Genomic DNA, 19,711 nt, shown 5'->3' on the forward strand with positions numbered 1-19,711 from the left:
ATTTGGTGGTGCCACCTAGAAGACCATTTTTATTTTCAACTTCTAAACTCGATATCCAATGTGAGATATTAACTGGACAAATTTGCTGTTTATAGATTTGAAACTATAAATTTCTCGAAAGTTCTCTAATGATGGAGAATGATTTTAGAATGAAGTTGGAGATCGACAGTGGACAGTGATTGGGGAATGATGGCGAATATTAACTTGAGAACTAGGGGTTTAGGGAATAATTAGAAAATGTTGTTGGATGTTAACATAGGAATTATGTATATTTTTCTTGATGGCTGCATAAATAATATTTCGCTGTTTCTTGAGAAGATTAGAACTATAAAATGTGATATGCGAATAATCCAAAGGCGTATAAAGCGGCCAGTTGTGGTACCTAATTATAGCACTGGCAGATTATAATAGTGGCGTTTCGGTAAGTTCTAAGTCAATAACAGTGATAATATTTGTTAGCCTTCAAACTCTATAATAAAAAAAAAAATGATTTTCAACAAACGGATTTTAGGTCCACGCTTGTCAACACCACGATTTTCTATTGTATTTCACAACACTGTACGCATATTATGTAATTGTTTTTTTTTTTGTCGCCTCTGCTAACCCAATGTTTCAGTTGACTAAAATTCCTTTCTTGTGCGATCGTAATCGCTTTTGTCTTTACGGCTTATGATTCTGTTTATTATTATTCCCAATTTCTTTTGGCGTCGCTGAGAAGCAAGCTCGTGTTGTGTTAATTGTAGGCATTTCTTCTTCTTCTTTTCTTATTTTAGTTTATTATTTTTTTTTTTTTACCTAATTCTCAATACTTATAAGTTGTGCATTTGGTTTGTTTTATTGGTGATTCCATTTCTGTTGGTTGGGTGCTGATAAGATCAGCTGTGTAGATCGCAACATAAATAGTTACTACATTTTTCAATTTTTGTTTTTTTTTTGTACACTACCTTTATTTCATTTTATTGTTCCTCACTATGGTATGCTAAGTAAAGTTATTTAAATTCTTTAATTTTGAATTATGTTGCTTTCGTGATATTCTTGCCGGTTGATGCTGCTCTGTTTGCTATTTGCTGCAACAGTGACATAGCACACGATCACATCACTTGGCCTGGTCACTCGGTTGCATTGCATTGCATGCGCATGCGCGTGGTGAGTTTGTGCGTTAATTGACCAACTGACTCGACAGCTTCGAGCTCATCTTCGCACCGTGGTATACACGCACATGTCAAGCCTTAAAGTGGACACACGCAGCATCCGTATCATCGTCTCATAGCGAGCATTGTACCATAAATTACATTTGCAATGAGCGTGGGGTCTGCAAAGTTAAAGGAATGTCGTCATTATCGTCCAGCCACTGCGACGTCATTTTATGTTGGGTCGTACATTGGCGCGTAATAAGGTGAGTTTTATTGTTAATTTTTTGTTGCTCTTTCATTTGTTTGATTTTAACTTCTTCGAACTCATCTTTTGACAATCAAAAATTATGGTGTGTTGAATTTTTATTGTCGCTTGATGATATTGATTTGTCGTTGTTGTGATTACTGTTGTCATTTTGCTTTAGTTTTCTTTATTATAACTGTATTCTTATTTTATTGCCTTTGGTTTTGTATCTGGTTTTTAATGTTGTTCTTATTGTTTTTGATTGTTCATTGTGTCTTTTCTCTACGGTCTTTTTTGCGTTTTTATGGTTTGTTTATTGATTTTTATTATGCTTTGTTGTATTTGTTCCTCTGTTTACACATGCATCCTTTAGCTTAGCTTATTCGTAGTTTGCTTATATTGCTTTTCTTTTCTTTTCCGTTGCTGCTATTTTGTACATATCTTCTACTCAACACAAATTGATTAATACCAACATGTCAACATGTTTGAGAATTAGTGTTTTTGAATTGTTTCTTGTCTTGTTGTCTCTCACTTCATATTTCAGGATTTTTGTCATCATTAAAGTCACGGCTCTTAAATGCTTAATTTACAATCAAATAATTCAGTAATTTCAAGATAAGTAGAAAATGTGTAAGGATAAATGTACATACATAGATGAGCCTAGAGAAATGAGTAGCAAGTATAAGATATGAATCTAACTCATACTCATTCACGTCTACAAAATAAAACCTTCATTTGATGATATACGATGCTATCACTTTAGAACTTACAGTAGGTCTACTATATCAAAGTAGATATTGTTACGTAAAGCATAACTGCTAGTAAACCATAAAATCTTCATGGATTTTTCTTTTACACGGTTAAAAGTTTGAATCTATATCTAACAATTTTTTGTATTGTATATACATATATATATATATGACCGAACCAAATTCGCCTTCAAATTGAGATTATACAGTCACTGAGTTTCCATTCTAAACTTGAGGAAGCTATACCTGCAGTTATAAAAACAAGCAAAAAACAAATAGTTTGGGGGCTGTTTTCGAACCACAGTGCCCCGGATTGTAAAAGCTTGCTCTACCTACTAAGCGATCACATCTGTGCAACAAAACATATCATTACACCTGGAGGGGGATTCTGGTTCTGTGAAACGATGAAGTGAAAAAATTTCCCATACATTTGAATAAATTTTTGTTTGATTTTTTTTTCATGTCACCGTTTCACAGAACAAAAATTGTTCCCTGGTAGCTATAACAAAATATTTCGACAAAGAATCTATGACTTGCAGAGTTTTTCACAAATTATGTATTTTATTTTGAGTTTCAGCAATAAATTCAAGCTCTTGGGTTTTGTTAGTAAATCAAAAATATATATGTTAAAGTTTCAACTTTTAGATTTTTCAAGCTTTTTTGATTCGGTTTAAAACCAGAAGTGTTTGAGGGGTTGAGAGGTTGATTATTTTTAGATTTTTTTAAATTTGCTGTGTCCAATTTTAAAACAATTCGTCGTTCGTTGATAGGAGATATTGAGAAGTACCTTCTGAAAGACCTTTGAATAAAAAGTTCGAATAATTATCAGATGATAGGAAACACTACTTTGCCTTTGCTAACAAGAAAACGGACTATAATTTATCAGATTGAAGTTCAATCTATGGTTCGACTAACCGCAGCACACTCAGCTTTGTCCAATTTCGATCTTAAATAGCAGATTGTTTTTACATCTGAACTGATATTGCGTCAAGCCAGGCTTTTCAGATGGATAGAAAGTGCTATTTCTATCCACAAATATCCTACAATAGCTATTACCCGGCGCGTTGATGTTGCAGAAAAACTGATTTACAATATTGTTATTTTTTGGAAAAGCTATTTAATTTACTTAAAATTTATGGTGAATACTTACGTTTCGCACTGCTCCTATCTCCTTTCTCCCACATCATTTTTCCGCCATCTTCCTCACTCGCAACCAAACTTTCACTCTTCCATCTCCCTCCTATCTGGTTCTGCCTTTGCATTTCTAATCCGATTTTCATCTCTTTCGAAATATTTTTCCCCTCACCTCTCTTTCCTCATTCCACTTAATCTATCATCCCTTATACCCCTCTCACCAAACAGATGATGGCCGGAAATCAGCTGATTGATATTTTTTAATATGGTTTTACGCTTCAACTTCCGGCGCACTACGATTTTCACATTAGTTCATCGAATTACAAAAAGAAATGACATTATGAGGAAATACGGCACCTGAGAATACACGAACAGGTCCTCAGTGATATCCACAAACAGGCGTCATAAAATCTATGCCAGGAATTGCCCGGCGAATCCAGTTCTTAAAGAAAAATACCCAGTACTCGCAAAACAGGAACGCATTCTCCCTAGAAAAACGCGGGTACTGTAACAGGTTAAACTCTTACCTATCCAGAATCAACCCAGACATACAAAAAGTATATCCTGCTTGCAATGTGTCCCTACATGACACCAAACATCTCTTCAATTGCAACGTGGAACCAACGCCTCTAACGCCCCTCTTACTACGGTCCACCCTGTTGAAACTGCAAATTTCTTTGGACTCCCGTTATAGAACATTGATGACAATTTGTGATCGGTCGCGCCTATTTGTTGGGGCGAATCACTGCTACCAAAACAACAACAACATGTTTGGTTTCGCCATGAGCTACTCGTATCAAGTCATATTTGGTTCTCAGTTTCTTCACTGCCGTTGTAGTAATATTTTTGTGGGCCAGTACGGTCATTAAGTGATAGAACTAATGGCTTGTAATATAGTGCAAAATTATTCCTTGTAAATTATGACTACGCTCCAATGTTATTTCAATCCTTTTTTATACTTATTCTCCAGAAATTTTATAAACAGAAAAAGACAGACAAAATTTGTTCTAAGCATGGTTCTGTGTGGGTTACGTTGAGCTGGAGCCATTGTGTGCCCTTTTTGTCCTATGAAGTTATCAGTTTATTTATTTTTTTTTTTTTGTGTCCAAATAAGTCAATTTATCTCAGTGTAGTTGCTTCCAACAACTTTTCATACCAATTTACCAATGCTTTATGCTCTAGTAAAGTTTTTCCACATTTTCACAAATCTCATTAGCATAGAAAATTAAATCGTCTGCAAACAAGTTCTCATTTTCATTTTAGTTCTTGCGTAAATGTCTGTAACAATAAATACTCGCTCACACAATTTAGCAATTAGTTAAGCATTTATGTACTCGTACTACTTATTTATTCACAATTTACTATTTCCAGACTTTGCCTAGACAAGAGAACGCATAAAATAACTTTGGTATAACAATATTGCTTGTAGTTTGAATTTTATGTGTTTGTTGTTAATAATATTTTTGGAAACAAAGAGTCCATAAAAAATTATTGATGCTGACTTTTTAAGCGAAGAAAAACTGGTACAGATAATATCAATGCTGAGCACTAACGAGCTGATCTGTCGCAAAGCTTGCACTTGTTGGACTAAAGATGTTCCTGTCATTCGACTTGCTTTACATTACATACTTACAGAATATCTAATTGCCATTATACAATTAACACTTTATTGTATTATTACATCATTGTGTTACAAACAGGGAAAGAAATCGTAAAAAAATAATTAAATTAATCAGGTGCAGGAGTGGTATTATTCCAAATTTAAAATGTCCCGCTGGGTTATGATTTGTACCGGCATTAATAGACGTGTTTTTTACACGTATATACATCTACATTTGCGGGTACAAAAACGCGTATCATCACTTAGATAGTATTTGGGAGACCCATCTAGCGGCATTGGTTAAATAACTAGCTACAGAACAAGTTTTACCGAAAAGCGGAGACATACATCTCTGTAGATCTATAGCTGAATAGGTTGCGGTGAATAGTAGACCCACACCATTTGTAGAGGTAATACATAGACACACATTTCATTTGCATTTGAGTAAAATGCGAATTGAAATTTAGGAGTACTAATTTTCTGCCCAGCAATTTCAGAAATGCATAAAAAGTTTAACGCTTAGCAGTCCATATAAAGTTTAAGTTCATATGTATATACCGGCGGTCACCGTGGTGTGATGGTAACGTGCTCCGCCTACCACACCGTATGCCCTGGGTTCACACCCCGGGCAAAGCAACATCAAAATTTTAGAAATAAGGCTTTTCAATTAGAAGAAAATTTTTCTAAGCGGGGTCGCCCCTCGGCAGTGTTTGGCAAAGCGCTCCGAGTGTACTTCTGCCATGAAAAGCTCTCAGTGAAAACTCATTTGCCTTGCAGATGCCGTTCGGAGTTGGCATAAAACATGTAGGTCCCGTCCGGCCAATTTGTAGGGAAAATCAAGAGGAGCACGACGCAAATTGGAAGAGAAGCTCGGCCTTAGGTCTGTTCGGAGGTTATCGTGCCTTACATTTATTTATTTATTTTATTATACTCAGTTGAGCAGAGCTCACAGAGTATATTAAGTTTGATTGGATAACGGTTGGTTGTACATATATAAAGGAATCGAAATAGATATAGACTTCCATATATCAAAATAATCAGGATCGAAAAAAAATTTGATTGAGCCATGTCCGTCCGTCCGTCCGACCCTTAACACGATAACTTGAGTAAATTTTGAGGTATCTTGTTGAAATTTGGTATGTAGGTTCCTGAGCACTCATCTCAGATCGCTATTTAAAACGAACGATATCGGACTATAACCATGCCCACTTTTTCGATATCGAAAATTTCGAAAAACCGAAAAAGTGCGATAATTCATTACAAAAGACAGATAAAGCGACGAAACTTGGTAGATGGGTTGAACTTATGACGCAGAATAGAAAATTAGTAAAATTTTGGACAATGGGCGTGGCACCGCCCACTTTTAAAAGAAGGTAATTTAAAATTTTTGCAAGCTGTATTTTGGCAACCGTTGAAGATATCATGATGAAATTTGGCAGGAACGTTACTCCTATTACTATATGTACGCGTAATAAAAATTAGCAAAATAGGAGAAGGACCACGCCCACTTTTAAAAAAAATTTTTTTTTAAGTAAAATTTTAACAAAAAATTTAATATCTTTACAGTATATAAGTAAATTATGTCAACATTCAATTCCAGTAATGATATGGTGCAACAAAATACAAAACTAAAAGAAAATTTAAAAATGGGCCTGGCTCCGCCCTTTTGCATTTAATTTGTATAGAATACTTTTAACGCCATAAGTCAAACAAAAATTACCCAATCCTTTTGAAATTTGGTGGGGGCATAGATTTTTTGACGTTAACTGTTTTCTGTGAAAATGGGCGAAATCGGTTGATGTCACGCCCAGTTTTTATACACAGTCGTCCGTCTGTCCTTCCGCATGGCCGTTAACACGATAACTTGAGCAAAAATTGACATATCTTTAATGAACTTAGTTCACGCTCTTACTTGAACTCACTTTATCTTGGTATGAAAAATGAACGAAATCCGACTATGACCACGCCCACTTTTTCGATATCGAAAATTACGAAAAATGAAAAAAATGCCATAATTCTATACCAAATACGAAAAAAAGGATGAAACATGGTAAGGTAATTGGATTGTTTTATTGACGCGAAATATAACTTTAGAAAAAACTTTATAAAATGGTTGTAACACCTACCATATTAAGTAGAAGAAAATGAAAATGTTCTGCAGGGCGAAATAAAAAACCCTTAAAATCGTGGCAGGTATTACATATATAAATAAATTAGCGGTATCCAACAGATAATGTTCTGGGTCACCCTGGTCCACATTTTGGTCGATATCTGGAAAACGCCTTCACATATACAACTAGCACCACTCCCTTTTAAAACTCTCATTAATACCTTTAATTTTATACCCATATCGTACAAACTCATTCTAGAGTCACCCTTGGTCCACCTTTATGGGGATATCTCGAAAAGGCGTCCACCTATAGAACTAAGCCCCACGCCCTTTTAAAATACTCATTAACACCTTTCATTTGATACCCATATCGTACAAACAAAGTCTAGAGTCACCCCCGGTTCACCTTTATGGCGATATCTCGAAAAGGCGTCCACCTATAGAACTAAGGATTACTCCCTTTTAAAATACTCATTAACACCATTCGTTTGATGCCCATATTGTACAAACAAATTCTAGGGTCACCCCTGGTCCACCTTTGTGGCGATATTTCGAAACGGCATCCACTTATAGAACTAAGGCCCACTCCCTTTTAAAATACTCATTAACACCATTCGTTTGATGCCCATATTGTACAAACAATTCTAGGGTCACCCCTGGTCCACCTTTATGGCGATATCTCGAACTCTTTAATGCCTTTCATTTGATACACATGTCATATAAACACATTCCAGGGTTTCCCTCGGTTCATTTTCCTACATGGTTATTTTACCTTATGTGGTCACCATAGCTCTCAACTGAGTATGTAATGTTCGGTTACACCCGAACTTAACCTTCCTTACTTGTTTTTATATTGAATTACAAGACTTTGAAAAAAGATGTTTTGTTGTTTTACAACAATATTATACAACACATAGAATAGAAATATTCTATATAATATTGTGGCAAAGTTTAGCATCACTATTTTGTTAGTAAATAAGGGTACAACAACAATAAAGCAAGCTGTCATTCTTGTGTACAGGAACATATTAATTTAATCATCATTTACACATATACATGGAATACGACGAGAAGTACATGCAAACACATAAACAGCAGCTCGAAGTGAAGAGATATCTGTCACAAACACACATGTAATCATAAGCCGAAGTTCTTACTCACACATACATACGCATATAACTAATTACCAAGCAGGAAATACAAGAGTTCTAGAAGGTGAAACGCCTAGACCCTTGGACAAGGCAACAGAGAGTATAAAATTTGCGCAAGCTGAGTAATAACTTAGCAGTTTGATTTAAAGACGCTTTTAGTTGCGAAGTGAAGTATAATTATACTACTCCCAAAGTTGTCTAATAAAGACCATTTTACAATACAGAATATTGGAGTTATTTATTCGACAGTTCAGCGAATCGCACGTTAGCTGAAGGTTTCAACTAAGCGGAATTTTCCCTAAATTCGTTGCAATATTCTAAAAACCACATTATTTCTAATATTTCTAACTAACGAAGTCCCTTAAACTTAAAAAATGTTGAAGATACTGCACAGGCCACTTAAAAGGCGTCGCACCTCCATGCCAGTAATTTCCCGGCGAACCCTATTCTCAAAGTTCATTTATCGTTTAGCTTAAGCAAGGCGAATTGAGCACCAGGTGGTGTTATCCCATCAGCTAATTGCTTCTTCTTGATAATTTTCCATACAAAACCTTGTACAACAAAATGTCAGTTAATCGAAATCTATGAAAATTTTCTTTTTACTTGACACTCATCTGCACGGCGAATTGATTGAATTCGTTTTGCCACCACCTGGTATAGATTCGCCTTGGTCTTACGGTATTCGTAAATTTCACGAAAGTAATTCTCGAATTTGTTCGCTTCCGACACTTCGTTTTCGCTTTCACAGCAGGTGTGCGTGATAGAGAATGCCGAGATATCGCTGGTGTTGTTGTTGTAGCTATAAGGATACTCCCCGAAGGCCTTGGGGAGTATTTTCGATGTTGATGGTCCTTTGCCGGATACAGATCCGGTACGTTCCGGTAACATTAAAGGACTAGCCCGACCATCTCGGGAATGATTTGGTATGACCACATGAAACCTTCTAGGCCATACCGCCCTCCCACCCCTATCCATGAGGAACTTGGGGTCGCCAGAACCTCGGCTATTAAAGAAACAGGATTCCCTACGGGTAGGTGAGGTTGACAATTGGATTGGAGAAGCTATATATTGCGCTGGCAACCTCTTGAATCAATTTGGTATTTTAGTCTCCTCTTACGACAGACATACCTTCCGCGGGTATAATCTAAGCCGCCTATCCAACTGGGGATCGAGATATCGTAAGAGACGGCTGTTATCGTATTGATTATCGTTTTACCTGAGGCATGACGGAACCATACGAGGTGACAGGGTGGCATACGTACAAACATAAGTACAAATTCCAAGTACCTATGGAAGAGTGTCAAAATCGCACTGCGCCTAAAGTTGAATTTTCAAATAATATTAAAAAAGTACAAATCAGATTTCTGGCTGTCACCTGCTCCTGGTTCCTCCATGGCCTGAGGTATCGCTAATCGTGCTACAAACAGACAAACGACGATCGTTTTGGACACGATAGCATCATAGGTAGGTCGAGCTACTTAAAATCTGATACACCAAAAGAAATAAAGCTAGTAAAATTAACAAATGATGTTCTCATCGTTTTCAGTACCCGGCGCCAAGGTAAGGTATTGGTTTTGTGGTGGGAAAGAAATCAAGTACACTCTGCTTTTAACGCGCGGCAATCCTCATCAGGGCAAAGTTTTTCAATATAGATTGTAGATGCGATGCGGACGAAAATGGCGATGACCGCCTCACCCTAATATTAAAATTATTACTGTCAAAGAAAGGGTCTTTGGTCCTCGTTCGGAAAATTTAGCCCGCTTGAAATTATTTCTCAACGGTTTGAAGCTGATTGACTACGTCGAGTACAAATATGGTCATCTGCAGTGTTATACTATAAAAATATACACCAAACCACTTGACACGAAACAATCACCTGATGATAACTCCCCTCCGTTCTCACCTGCTCACTGATAGCTATCTTCGAAATAACAAAAACTCTATAAAAAACTCCTATGGATGACGAAAAGTTTCAAAACTGGGGCATATTCTGAAACTCTAGTAACTAACGTACAGAGTGTGCTTAAGTTGTGGAGGCAGCACTTCTCCCCATTGCTAAATAGCGAGGTAGAAAACGAAACACGTTCCGGTTAAAAAAAAAAAGAAGGCGTCGGTTAATGGAGGACTACCCGGCGAGCTGTTGTAACACGTAGGTGAAGAGTTGGTAAAGAGCATGCATCACTCCAATGCAAAATATGGTCGGACGAGCGAAATCCACAAGAAAGGGTCTTAGAAGACTCATGATAAAAGATTCAACCCTCACTATCTTTTTGACTTCAGCTCCCCCGTCACTGTTGACGAGTATTAATTCGAAACTGTGAAGGACTTTGTCTATCTGGGAACCAGCATTAACACCGAAAAAAATGTCCAACTGGGAATAAATCTTGCCATCAAGTGGTACTTTGAACTGGGTAGGCAAGACGAAGAAAATATAAGTCGCACATCATACCTATCCTTATGCATGGCTTAGAATTATGGACGGTGTCGAGAGAAAATGGAATAGTTCTTGGAGTATTCGAGAAAAAAGTTCTTCGGAAGATGTGTGGTCCCGTCCATAATGCCGACGGCAGGTATCGAAGGAGATATAATGATGAGCTATGTATATGAGCTTTATGCAGATATGAAGATAGTGCAGGGAATAAATGCCCAAATGCGCTGGCTAGGTCATGTTATGCGAATAGACGAAGACGCTAAGAAAATACATAGATATTTCAATCGACGCCGCAGTTTAGTAGCAGAGGAAGGGGCGACCTCCACTGAGTTGCAGAGGTAAGTGGAGGCAGACTTGGGCTCCATTGGTGCTTCCAATTGGCGTCAGTTATAGCGAAACGGGGAAAGCTGGCATGACGTGCTACAAAACAGCCAAAATCATTTAGGCAGCTAAGCGTCAATTATTGAAGATGGTGAGGTATTGCAAGTAAATAATTTTAGTTTCACATGAGCTCAGGGCCGTCAGCTCGTGCTTTACACAGCATAATAACTGTTAGCAGTTATTTTTCTATAAAATTTAAAAAATTTAGTTTCAACTAAGGAGCGACCCGACGGGTTATTGGTTAGCAGGCAATGATAAAAACAAATAAATACTTGGCGCGATTTACCTGCTATAGGATTTAGGACGAGCTTCTCTTACAGTCTGCGTCGTGTTCGTTTCTAATTGTTTCATAAAAATTTACAGAACCGGACTATGTACATGCTTTGGGATCGTCATGTGTCGACTTCTGTTGTAGAAGAAGCACTTGATCTTGATATTGGCGTCGTCTTAACTGTAGCCTATTCGGCGAAGACCGCAATAATATCTACGTGTACTTGCATAACACACAAAAAGACCTCTTCGTCTCCTAACTTCCTTATTGTTCGGCGTTATTCGGATAGTAGAAACGGGAATCGATAGGGAAAACGGAGATATTTGCCACAAGAGCAATAATTTTCAGGGCGGTTTCCCATCACTGAAATTTTGTCCTTATTTCGACCAACTCTAATTTAGACCGCCAAAATAAGACGAGGTTAGATTAGGTCGAGCTGGCCGGTTCATGACGACAATAGTGTTACCAGAAGTTTTTTTTAACTACCAAACTCAGAAACCCTATTAAAAACTAGGACCTGTATTGTAAAATAACTCCGTCCTCTTGGCAAATATTAGCAATTTTCTAGGACCTTTGCAGTTTCTGCTTCTAGATCTGACAGCTGTATAACTCCTAATAGCTGTAGTCTTAGCCTGGCAAGCGCCTTGGCCTCCATCTGCATTTCTGGCTTGCTTAAGGGCATGTGAAGCCAGAAGGTAGTGTTTAGTCAGAATATCTGTCATGAGTCTACAGTCCTCTCTTCTCAATGACAGAAGTAACTTTGTTAGTCCAAGGTTGCAAGTCCGACACTTTGTAGCCCCGCGTTTGGCTCCACGCCCTTCCCGCTTGGTCGATCATGTGCACCTGTCACCTTCTTTTAATATAACACAATCTAATTGGGATGTCTAGGGAGCAAGCTTCGAGCGATGTGCCGTTTTTAGCTAGTTAATCTGCTTTTTCTTTCCCATCTATTCCCATTTGGCCTAGGCCCCAATATAGATGCATGCTTCTCTCGGTCCCGATTCTTTCCAAGGATTGCTTAAACTCTAACGCTCTTTTAGATGCAGTGCTATTCCAAATTATAGCCTTTATTGCTGTTTGTCTATTAATATAAAAGTTAAAGCGGCTGCAGTTTATGCTATTTTCAGCTAGTCTGTCTGCTGCTTTGGTTACGGCTACTACTTCCGCGTGATAAACACTATAGTCATCTGGCAGCTTGTACGACCTGTTCATTTCCAGATCAGCGCAGTATACAGCATATCCTACTCCTTCCAATACTTTGGAGCCAAGAGTGTGCACGTGTGTCGCCATTTGGGCACCTTTGCCCCAACCATCTAGCTCAATTGTGGACATTTGCGCCCCTTCGAAGCGCAGATACGGAATCAGGTAGTATGCTCGTTCTGTCATTGCTGACGTTGTACTACAAGCTGCCCCGAAGCACTGAGCCTGACTGAGTTGCGATTGTTAACGCTATGTATGTTCTTTGCCACTAGTTCTGTAGATGGAATGTGCAGAATGGCATACAGTGTAGCCGTGGGGTTTGTTTTCACGGCGCCCGTAATGCTAAGGTTTGATAGCCTGCATAGCTCCTCTAATATAGCATGAAGTTAAAACTTGGGGTATTTAGGCCAGTAAAACTGGCTTCAGTTAACACTTCTCTTATGACCATTCAGATTATGCGATACGTAACTTTATAGAAGACTTATTACCATAGCAACATTTAAGTAGTCAAATACCTTTGGTTCAATCATTTTTTCAATTAATCCACATCTTGGTGCAGAATAACTGTACGGCATTAAGGTGACCATATTCCAGTGATTTTCGCAGCTGATATTCTCACAAAACTTCACTGCCAAAAAAATATTAAATAGTAACAAGCAGGTCTATGTTATGGACAATCATTTTAAGCACAGATTCTAAAAATAGAATAGTACATTCTTTTTATTTTATTTATGCTAAAATATAGCAGATTAAAATTTGTGTTTTTCACTACCAACTTTCAAATTTTTTATAGCAATACAGTAAACAAATTCACGCCTTCACAATAAACACGAATCAATACAACCGTCGAACACGCCACATAAACCACTTTCAGATATTCGGTCATACTAAAAAGTCAGAAACAAAAGGCAAACTCTATAGCCCACAGTGTTAGTGGTTGAATTAGTGAAGCCATTGAGTATAAGACAAACCACTCAAGCACTTGAGTGAAATATCAAATGCATGGTATTGAGTGAAAAACTCAATAATAGTGAGTAAATTTGACGAATTAATGGCGTATGGTTGATGGCGTTTACAGCATATATAAAAGGGTGTGTGTGTATGTGCATATGAGTTTGAGTGTGAGTGATTTTCATAGATGTGAAGTGAGTATTTTATTGCTAACTCGGAAACGGGTTTTCAAACTACACTAATACACACATACGCTCGCGCATACAGTTAAGAACAAATACAACAAAAACGCATCTGCACATGCAGCCCGATGTTTGCTATAACAAAAAGGGATGTTGCTCGCGTACGCCATCAACGTTTCATCATTGCTCAGGTGTTGTTAGGTGGAGTGAGTGAGCATGATTTTGGGTGTATTTGTGCTCACTTTTCTTATGTGTATGAGCGAGCTGGCAACTCTTGCTTTGTGACTATGCTTGTGTGTGTGTACTGTATTTTACTTGTGCAAGCATCAACCGTAGCACATCTGATTCCAAAGCGATTATGGCTCCACCCACATTGCTATTATACATAAAGTTCGACATTGTTTAGTTTTTATTTTTTTTTTTGCACAATTTTGTGTGCATACAAACAGACATACATACACACTCATGAATGTAGTAATAAATCAGTTAATGTTTTATATATTTTTTCTTTTTTGTTTAAATACTTTTTTTATTCTTGCATACATAAATTTGTACCGATTAGATAGACACACATTCTGTGTACTTGCAATCAAGCTTAAGTACATAAGTAAAATATTGTTCGTTTTGTTTATTTTATGTTTATTATACCTTTATTGGTCTCCTAAATTGGCTTTATAGGTACTTTGTTCGTACATGAATACAAATATATGGTATTCCTGCGTTCATAGATTACTAAACGTTGTTTTTGTTGTTGTTGATGTTGATGTAGCGATAAAGACACTCATCGAAGGCCTTGGGGAGTGTTATATATGTTGATGGTCCTTTGCTTAATATAGATCCAGTACGTTCCGGCAACAAGCACTAACTTCCCTGTCCCCATACAAAGCGCTTTGAGAATGCCCCACGCCCATTATTTTTTTATATTGCTTAATTGAATAATATGAATATATATTATAAAATATTATTTTTATTAATAATTACACATATATTTACCTTATTTTGCCTATTTTATTTTGTGAGTCAAATGTGACTCCTGAACGTAGCAAAAACAATTTTGTTTACCACGTTCAATGAGTCGCATGTGAACATATAGGACCATAAGAAATAATTTAAGTTTTCGAATCACAATAACGGTAAATTGATATATAAATGTCAAAAGCGTGTATTAGTATGCTTTTTTGTTTAATTGAAGTTAGAAGTATATACAAAAATTGAAGAAAATGAGAAAAAGGTATCAGAAAAAAATTTCAAAATTTTCTTTCATTTTTCTAAAGTTTAGGTCTTTTGATATACGCTCAAATAGAATTCACAAATATATAACGACACGTTAATACCAAGAAAGCGTCTTTAAGTTGTATAAATAAATGAGTCACATGTGACTCATGAACTTATTTCAATATGCTCTTGTGAGTCACATATGACTCATTGTACAGGGAAGTTGTTAAAGTACAAGTCCGACCATCTTGGGAACGATTTAATATGACCACATTGAACCTTCAAGGCTATTCCGCCCTCACCCTCTAGTTCCATGCGGACTGAGATTCGCCAGAGTTTCGAATGCTAAAAAAAAACAATATTCGCCGCAGGTAGGTGAGTTTGAAAATTAGTTGGAGAAATTATAAATTGCGCTGGCAACCCCTTGAATAAATTGGGTATTTTAGTCGCCTCTTACGACAGGCATACCTGCCGCGCCCTCAACCCGCTGCTACTAAACGTCTACTATTTCTTCATTCCTTTATCCTATGATATGTATTTTGTGATCCCAGTATACAAATAAGGAAATTACATATTTCATTGCAGTATTTCCAAACTTTTTTTGACCTAATAATTCAAAAATCGTAGATATATCTCAGTGGCGGATCCACGGGGGGAACTTTATTAATTATTTTTACATTCCATTTAAAAGTGAAGAGCAGGCTATATTCAAACATTAGTAAATTTTCAATCATACCTTTTGTTTATACAAACAATACCACAATGCTTCAAATAACTAATTTGACATTTCAATTTATGTTGAAAAGTATGTTCAAAAAAATTCTAAATTTGCTAAATTGCACTGCTTTGCCGACAGTTTCCAGTGATTTAGGTTTTTTGTGTATTAAGTAGCAATTTAGGTCAACTCGCACACGGCCTTAATTTTCAAATTGCAATTTTTCTCAATGACACTTTAAAGAAAATTGACACTTGTCAGGCTTATCGAGCAAAAGTTCGAGAAATTTCTAACAGTGCTGCCATTGGATCCTTTTTGGCGCAGTATTTGAAAAATTAGACTTGTTACATTTGTGATGAGTATTGTGTATGCCGGTAACGATTTGAATATACTATGTGTGAGTAGAATATGCTGTTGATTCGGTTAAATCAACTCGATTTGATTTAAAAGAAGTAAAGTTTCGAACCTACTTTACCTCCTGGCTACACGTTCAGATTTTCTCATGTCAATCTCTTTAAACTTTTTTTGGATCTTGGCTAGTTGTTCCTATACGGTAGCTCATAATTTTCTGTTATATATATATAAATTTTGAGTTATAGACTGACAACATCTGATGAGGCGGCATTGGGCGTGTCCGATAGAAATGTCTTTCGAACGATTCACGGACCTGTCCTCGTTGACGACGGCGAGTACCGAAGAAGATTTAGTGATGAACTGCACGAGCTTCACACAGACATCAACATAATTCAGCAGTGACTACGCCATGTTATGCGAATGAAAGATAATGGTCGGTCACGAAGATACTCTTATCGGAAACTAATTTGGTCCCTACATTTCAACAGATCTACAGCAGCGTTGTACGGAAAAGCTTCAACAGTATACTTATAATGTACGAAACCTCCCAGAATTGCGCCCAATACAACGGTACTGGGTTGATGACATGTACAACATGTCGTTGTTGTCCACGCCGTAAAAAACTTGGAACAAAACTACGAAACGCAAAGGTTACTTTTCTCGAAAAAGGTGCGCAAAATTGATTCAAAGCTGTTGAAAAGAAAGCTCTGTGAAAATTGAGAGATTCGCTTGGGTGTCTCCATCCTTTAACCATCAACTACACCCTTTCCAACGGAATTTCGGAAAGAACAAATGTATTTCAGAAAAATCAATTGTATTAAAGCTCAAATAAGTATCAGATTATAACTGTATTTCAGAAAACCACAAATGTATTTCAGATACACAAATTGTATTTCAAAAACTTCAACTTAATTTCAGAAAAGCTCAAGTGTATTTCGGAAAAAATCAACTGTATTTCAGATTTTCCAAATCTATTCCAGAAGACCTAAAAAGTTATTTCAGAAAACCCCAAATTTATTTCAAAAGATGTAAAAAGTATTTCAGAACTACACCATTTCCAGTTGTAAATGAGAAAGCGTCATTTGGAAATGAGAATAGTTACTTTAAAACGAGAAAGCGGTATTTTAAAATGAGAATAGTTACTTGAAAATCAGAACGCGTAATTTGAAAATAAGATTTGTAAATTGTAAATCAGATTAGTCAGTTGTAAATTAGAATGCGTTAAATGTAAATGCGAAAGCGTTATAAGTGATTGATTCAATTGTAATTGCGGAAGCATCACTTCGATATCAGAATAGTCACTTGTAAATAAGAATAGTCAATTGTAAATGCGAAAGCGTCATTTGGAAATGAGATTAGTCAATTGCAAATAGGAAGCGTCACATGGAAATGAGATGAGTCAATTGGAAATGAGAAAGTGTCATTTGAGAATAGTCATTTCTAAATGAGAATAGTCAATGGTAAATGCGAAATCGTCATATGTAAATGAGAATAGTCACTTGCAAATGAGAAAGTATGAAATGAAAATGAGAAAGCACCATTTGTAATTGATAATACGTAGTCAATTATAAATAAGAAAGCATCACTTAAAAATGCGAAAGAGCCATATGGAAATGAGAATAGTAGAAAGCATTATATAGAAATGAGAAAAGTGGGTAAATTTTGAATGAGAAAGCATTAAGTTAAAATGCGAAATTTATTAAGAATACAAATTGTCAATTGAAAATGCGAAATTCGTTTTATTGAGTACTTTAAACATTGAATTTAAATAAACTTTTAATAAATAGTATATCAAGCAATGACAATAATTACAAATTGGTATGGGTTCAATGCACTGCCAATGAAAGAGATGCCCACATGGTAATAGGCGAACAACGGACTTCCTTTGCATTTTATTTACGCACACAGCACAATTGTCTTTAAACTCCATTTTGGTAGCGCTCGAAATGTTCGGTTATAAGTTTTTATTTGGTCAGTTACCGACAGACTTATAAATAAATTCAAATATGTATTTATATCTTACTTCCTGCATACACTTTCTACATAATCGTAAAGTGGTTTATGTAAAAGTATAATATAATGTGTTTTATGTAAAAGTATAAATAAGGAGTCCGAAGTCTGTGGGACACAATGGGAATAATAAACAAAGCCTTATTGATACCTAGTGTTATTTTAGTGAAGTAAGTAAGCAGTGGTTAAATACCATCCTAAACGCTAGCCACGAATTAAGTTATTTAAGCAATTAGTTTGGATATTCTTTCTCATTTGCAAGTGACTATTTTCATTTCCAAATTACGCTGTCGCATTTTCAAGTGATACTTTCTTATTTATAACTGATTACGTATTCTCAATTACAAATGACGCTTTCGCATTTTCATGTGATGCTTTCTCATTTACAAGTGACTATTCTCATTTCCATATGACACTTTCGCATTTACAATTGGCTATTCGCATTTACACCTGACGCTTTCTTATTTTCAAATAACGTCTTCTCATTTACAAGTGACTATTCGCATTTCCAAATGACGCTTTCGCATTTACAATTGAATAATCTCATTTCCAAATGACGCTTTCGCATTTACAATTCACTATTCTCTTCTCATTTAAAACCGACCATTCTCATTTACAAGTGACTATTCGTATTTCCATGTGACGCTTTCGCATTTACAATTGACAATTCTCATTTCCAAATGACGCTTTCGCATTTAAAATTCACTATTCTCATTTACAACTGACTATTCTCAATTAGAATTGAGGCTTTCGAAATTTCATTTTCAGTTTTCTCATTTACAAGTGACTATTCTTATATCGAAGTGACGCTTTCGCATTTACAATTGACTATTCTCATTTCCAAATGACGCTTTCGCATTTACATATATCTGACGTTTTCTCATTTACAACTGGAAATGGTGTAGTCAAATGTATTTCAGAAAAACACAAATGTATCTCGGAAAGTCTCAGATATTTCATAAAAATGCATCAAAAATTACAATTTATTTTGTATATGAGGTTAAGCAAGCTTAAAGATTGGCAAAAACAGGGAATCAAAGAAAATTTGAAAAATCCTACTCCATATCGCGACTGACATTTGGCGTTATTCCGAAGCATTTAAGAAAAGTGTTCGCGCTAAGCACAATCAGATGTTGCAGGTCCCCTTTTTTCTTTTCAGAATAACCACTTCCACAAACGTCATAATTATTCCTGGTTCATTCATATTAGGAAGTGGCATATAAGTCTTTATGAATAATTTTATTTACCATGAACATTAAATTGGATTGAGCATTGAGGAGTACTGTCTCAGAACAAAAGGATTTGCGGTTTTGTTTTAACAGACTTCGTATACATCATCATGACACGGCGTGCAGTTTGTCGCGTACAATGGCTAAGTAAAGGGCCAATTAAACTTCCTTAACCCTAACGCCATATTCGTAACAATACCCATATCCCTAAGCATCTCCAATGTGAGCGATTAATAGTGCCTTAACCTAAAATCGTGAAAATTTCATAAAAATGAAAAAAGAAACGCAAAAAATTACGAACATATTCCACAAAAAATAAGTCTCTTAATTATAACGTATCCAAAACAATGAATAAAATAAAAAAAAAGTTAATAAATTCTCCAACTCAAATATATGTATTTAGGTTATGGATATGGCGAATAACCAAAAATCAATTGGTTGGCTATGGTATGGTTATGGCGTTAGCGTTATGGTATGGCACAATTAATCGATTGCATTGATTTCCATAAGGTAGGTTCGATCAGCTGTTTTATCTAGTTATGGTTTTATGGTTATAAGTCACCATTAATTAGCCCTTAAATCTTTCAAAAATTTGCCTTACGTCGTCCCTTTATTAAAAGTTCTTCAACCATTTCCGCAGCTTTCCCTTTT

The 19,711-nt window shown here is 36.2% G+C and overlaps 1 protein-coding gene across 2 annotated transcripts in view; it reads right to left on the reverse strand.

Moving 5' to 3' along the window:
• LOC137239720 (developmental protein eyes absent-like) overlaps nt 1–19,711 on the reverse strand; it is a 164,578-nt gene that overhangs the window by 34,837 nt on the left and 110,030 nt on the right. Inside the window, exon 1 of one of the 2 annotated variants that reach the window (XM_067765336.1) lies at nt 12,920–13,272. The exons of the other annotated variant lie outside the window; for it this stretch is intronic. Coding sequence (XP_067621437.1) covers nt 12,920–12,991 — 72 coding nt within the window. The 5' untranslated portion in view covers nt 12,992–13,272. Of the gene's footprint in view, nt 1–12,919; nt 13,273–19,711 lie in introns of those variants that run through there. 2 annotated transcript variants of the gene reach the window in all.

Source organism: Eurosta solidaginis, chromosome 2, assembly GCF_040869045.1.
Source record: "Eurosta solidaginis isolate ZX-2024a chromosome 2, ASM4086904v1, whole genome shotgun sequence".
In the NCBI taxonomy this organism is placed as follows: domain Eukaryota; kingdom Metazoa; phylum Arthropoda; class Insecta; order Diptera; family Tephritidae; genus Eurosta; species Eurosta solidaginis.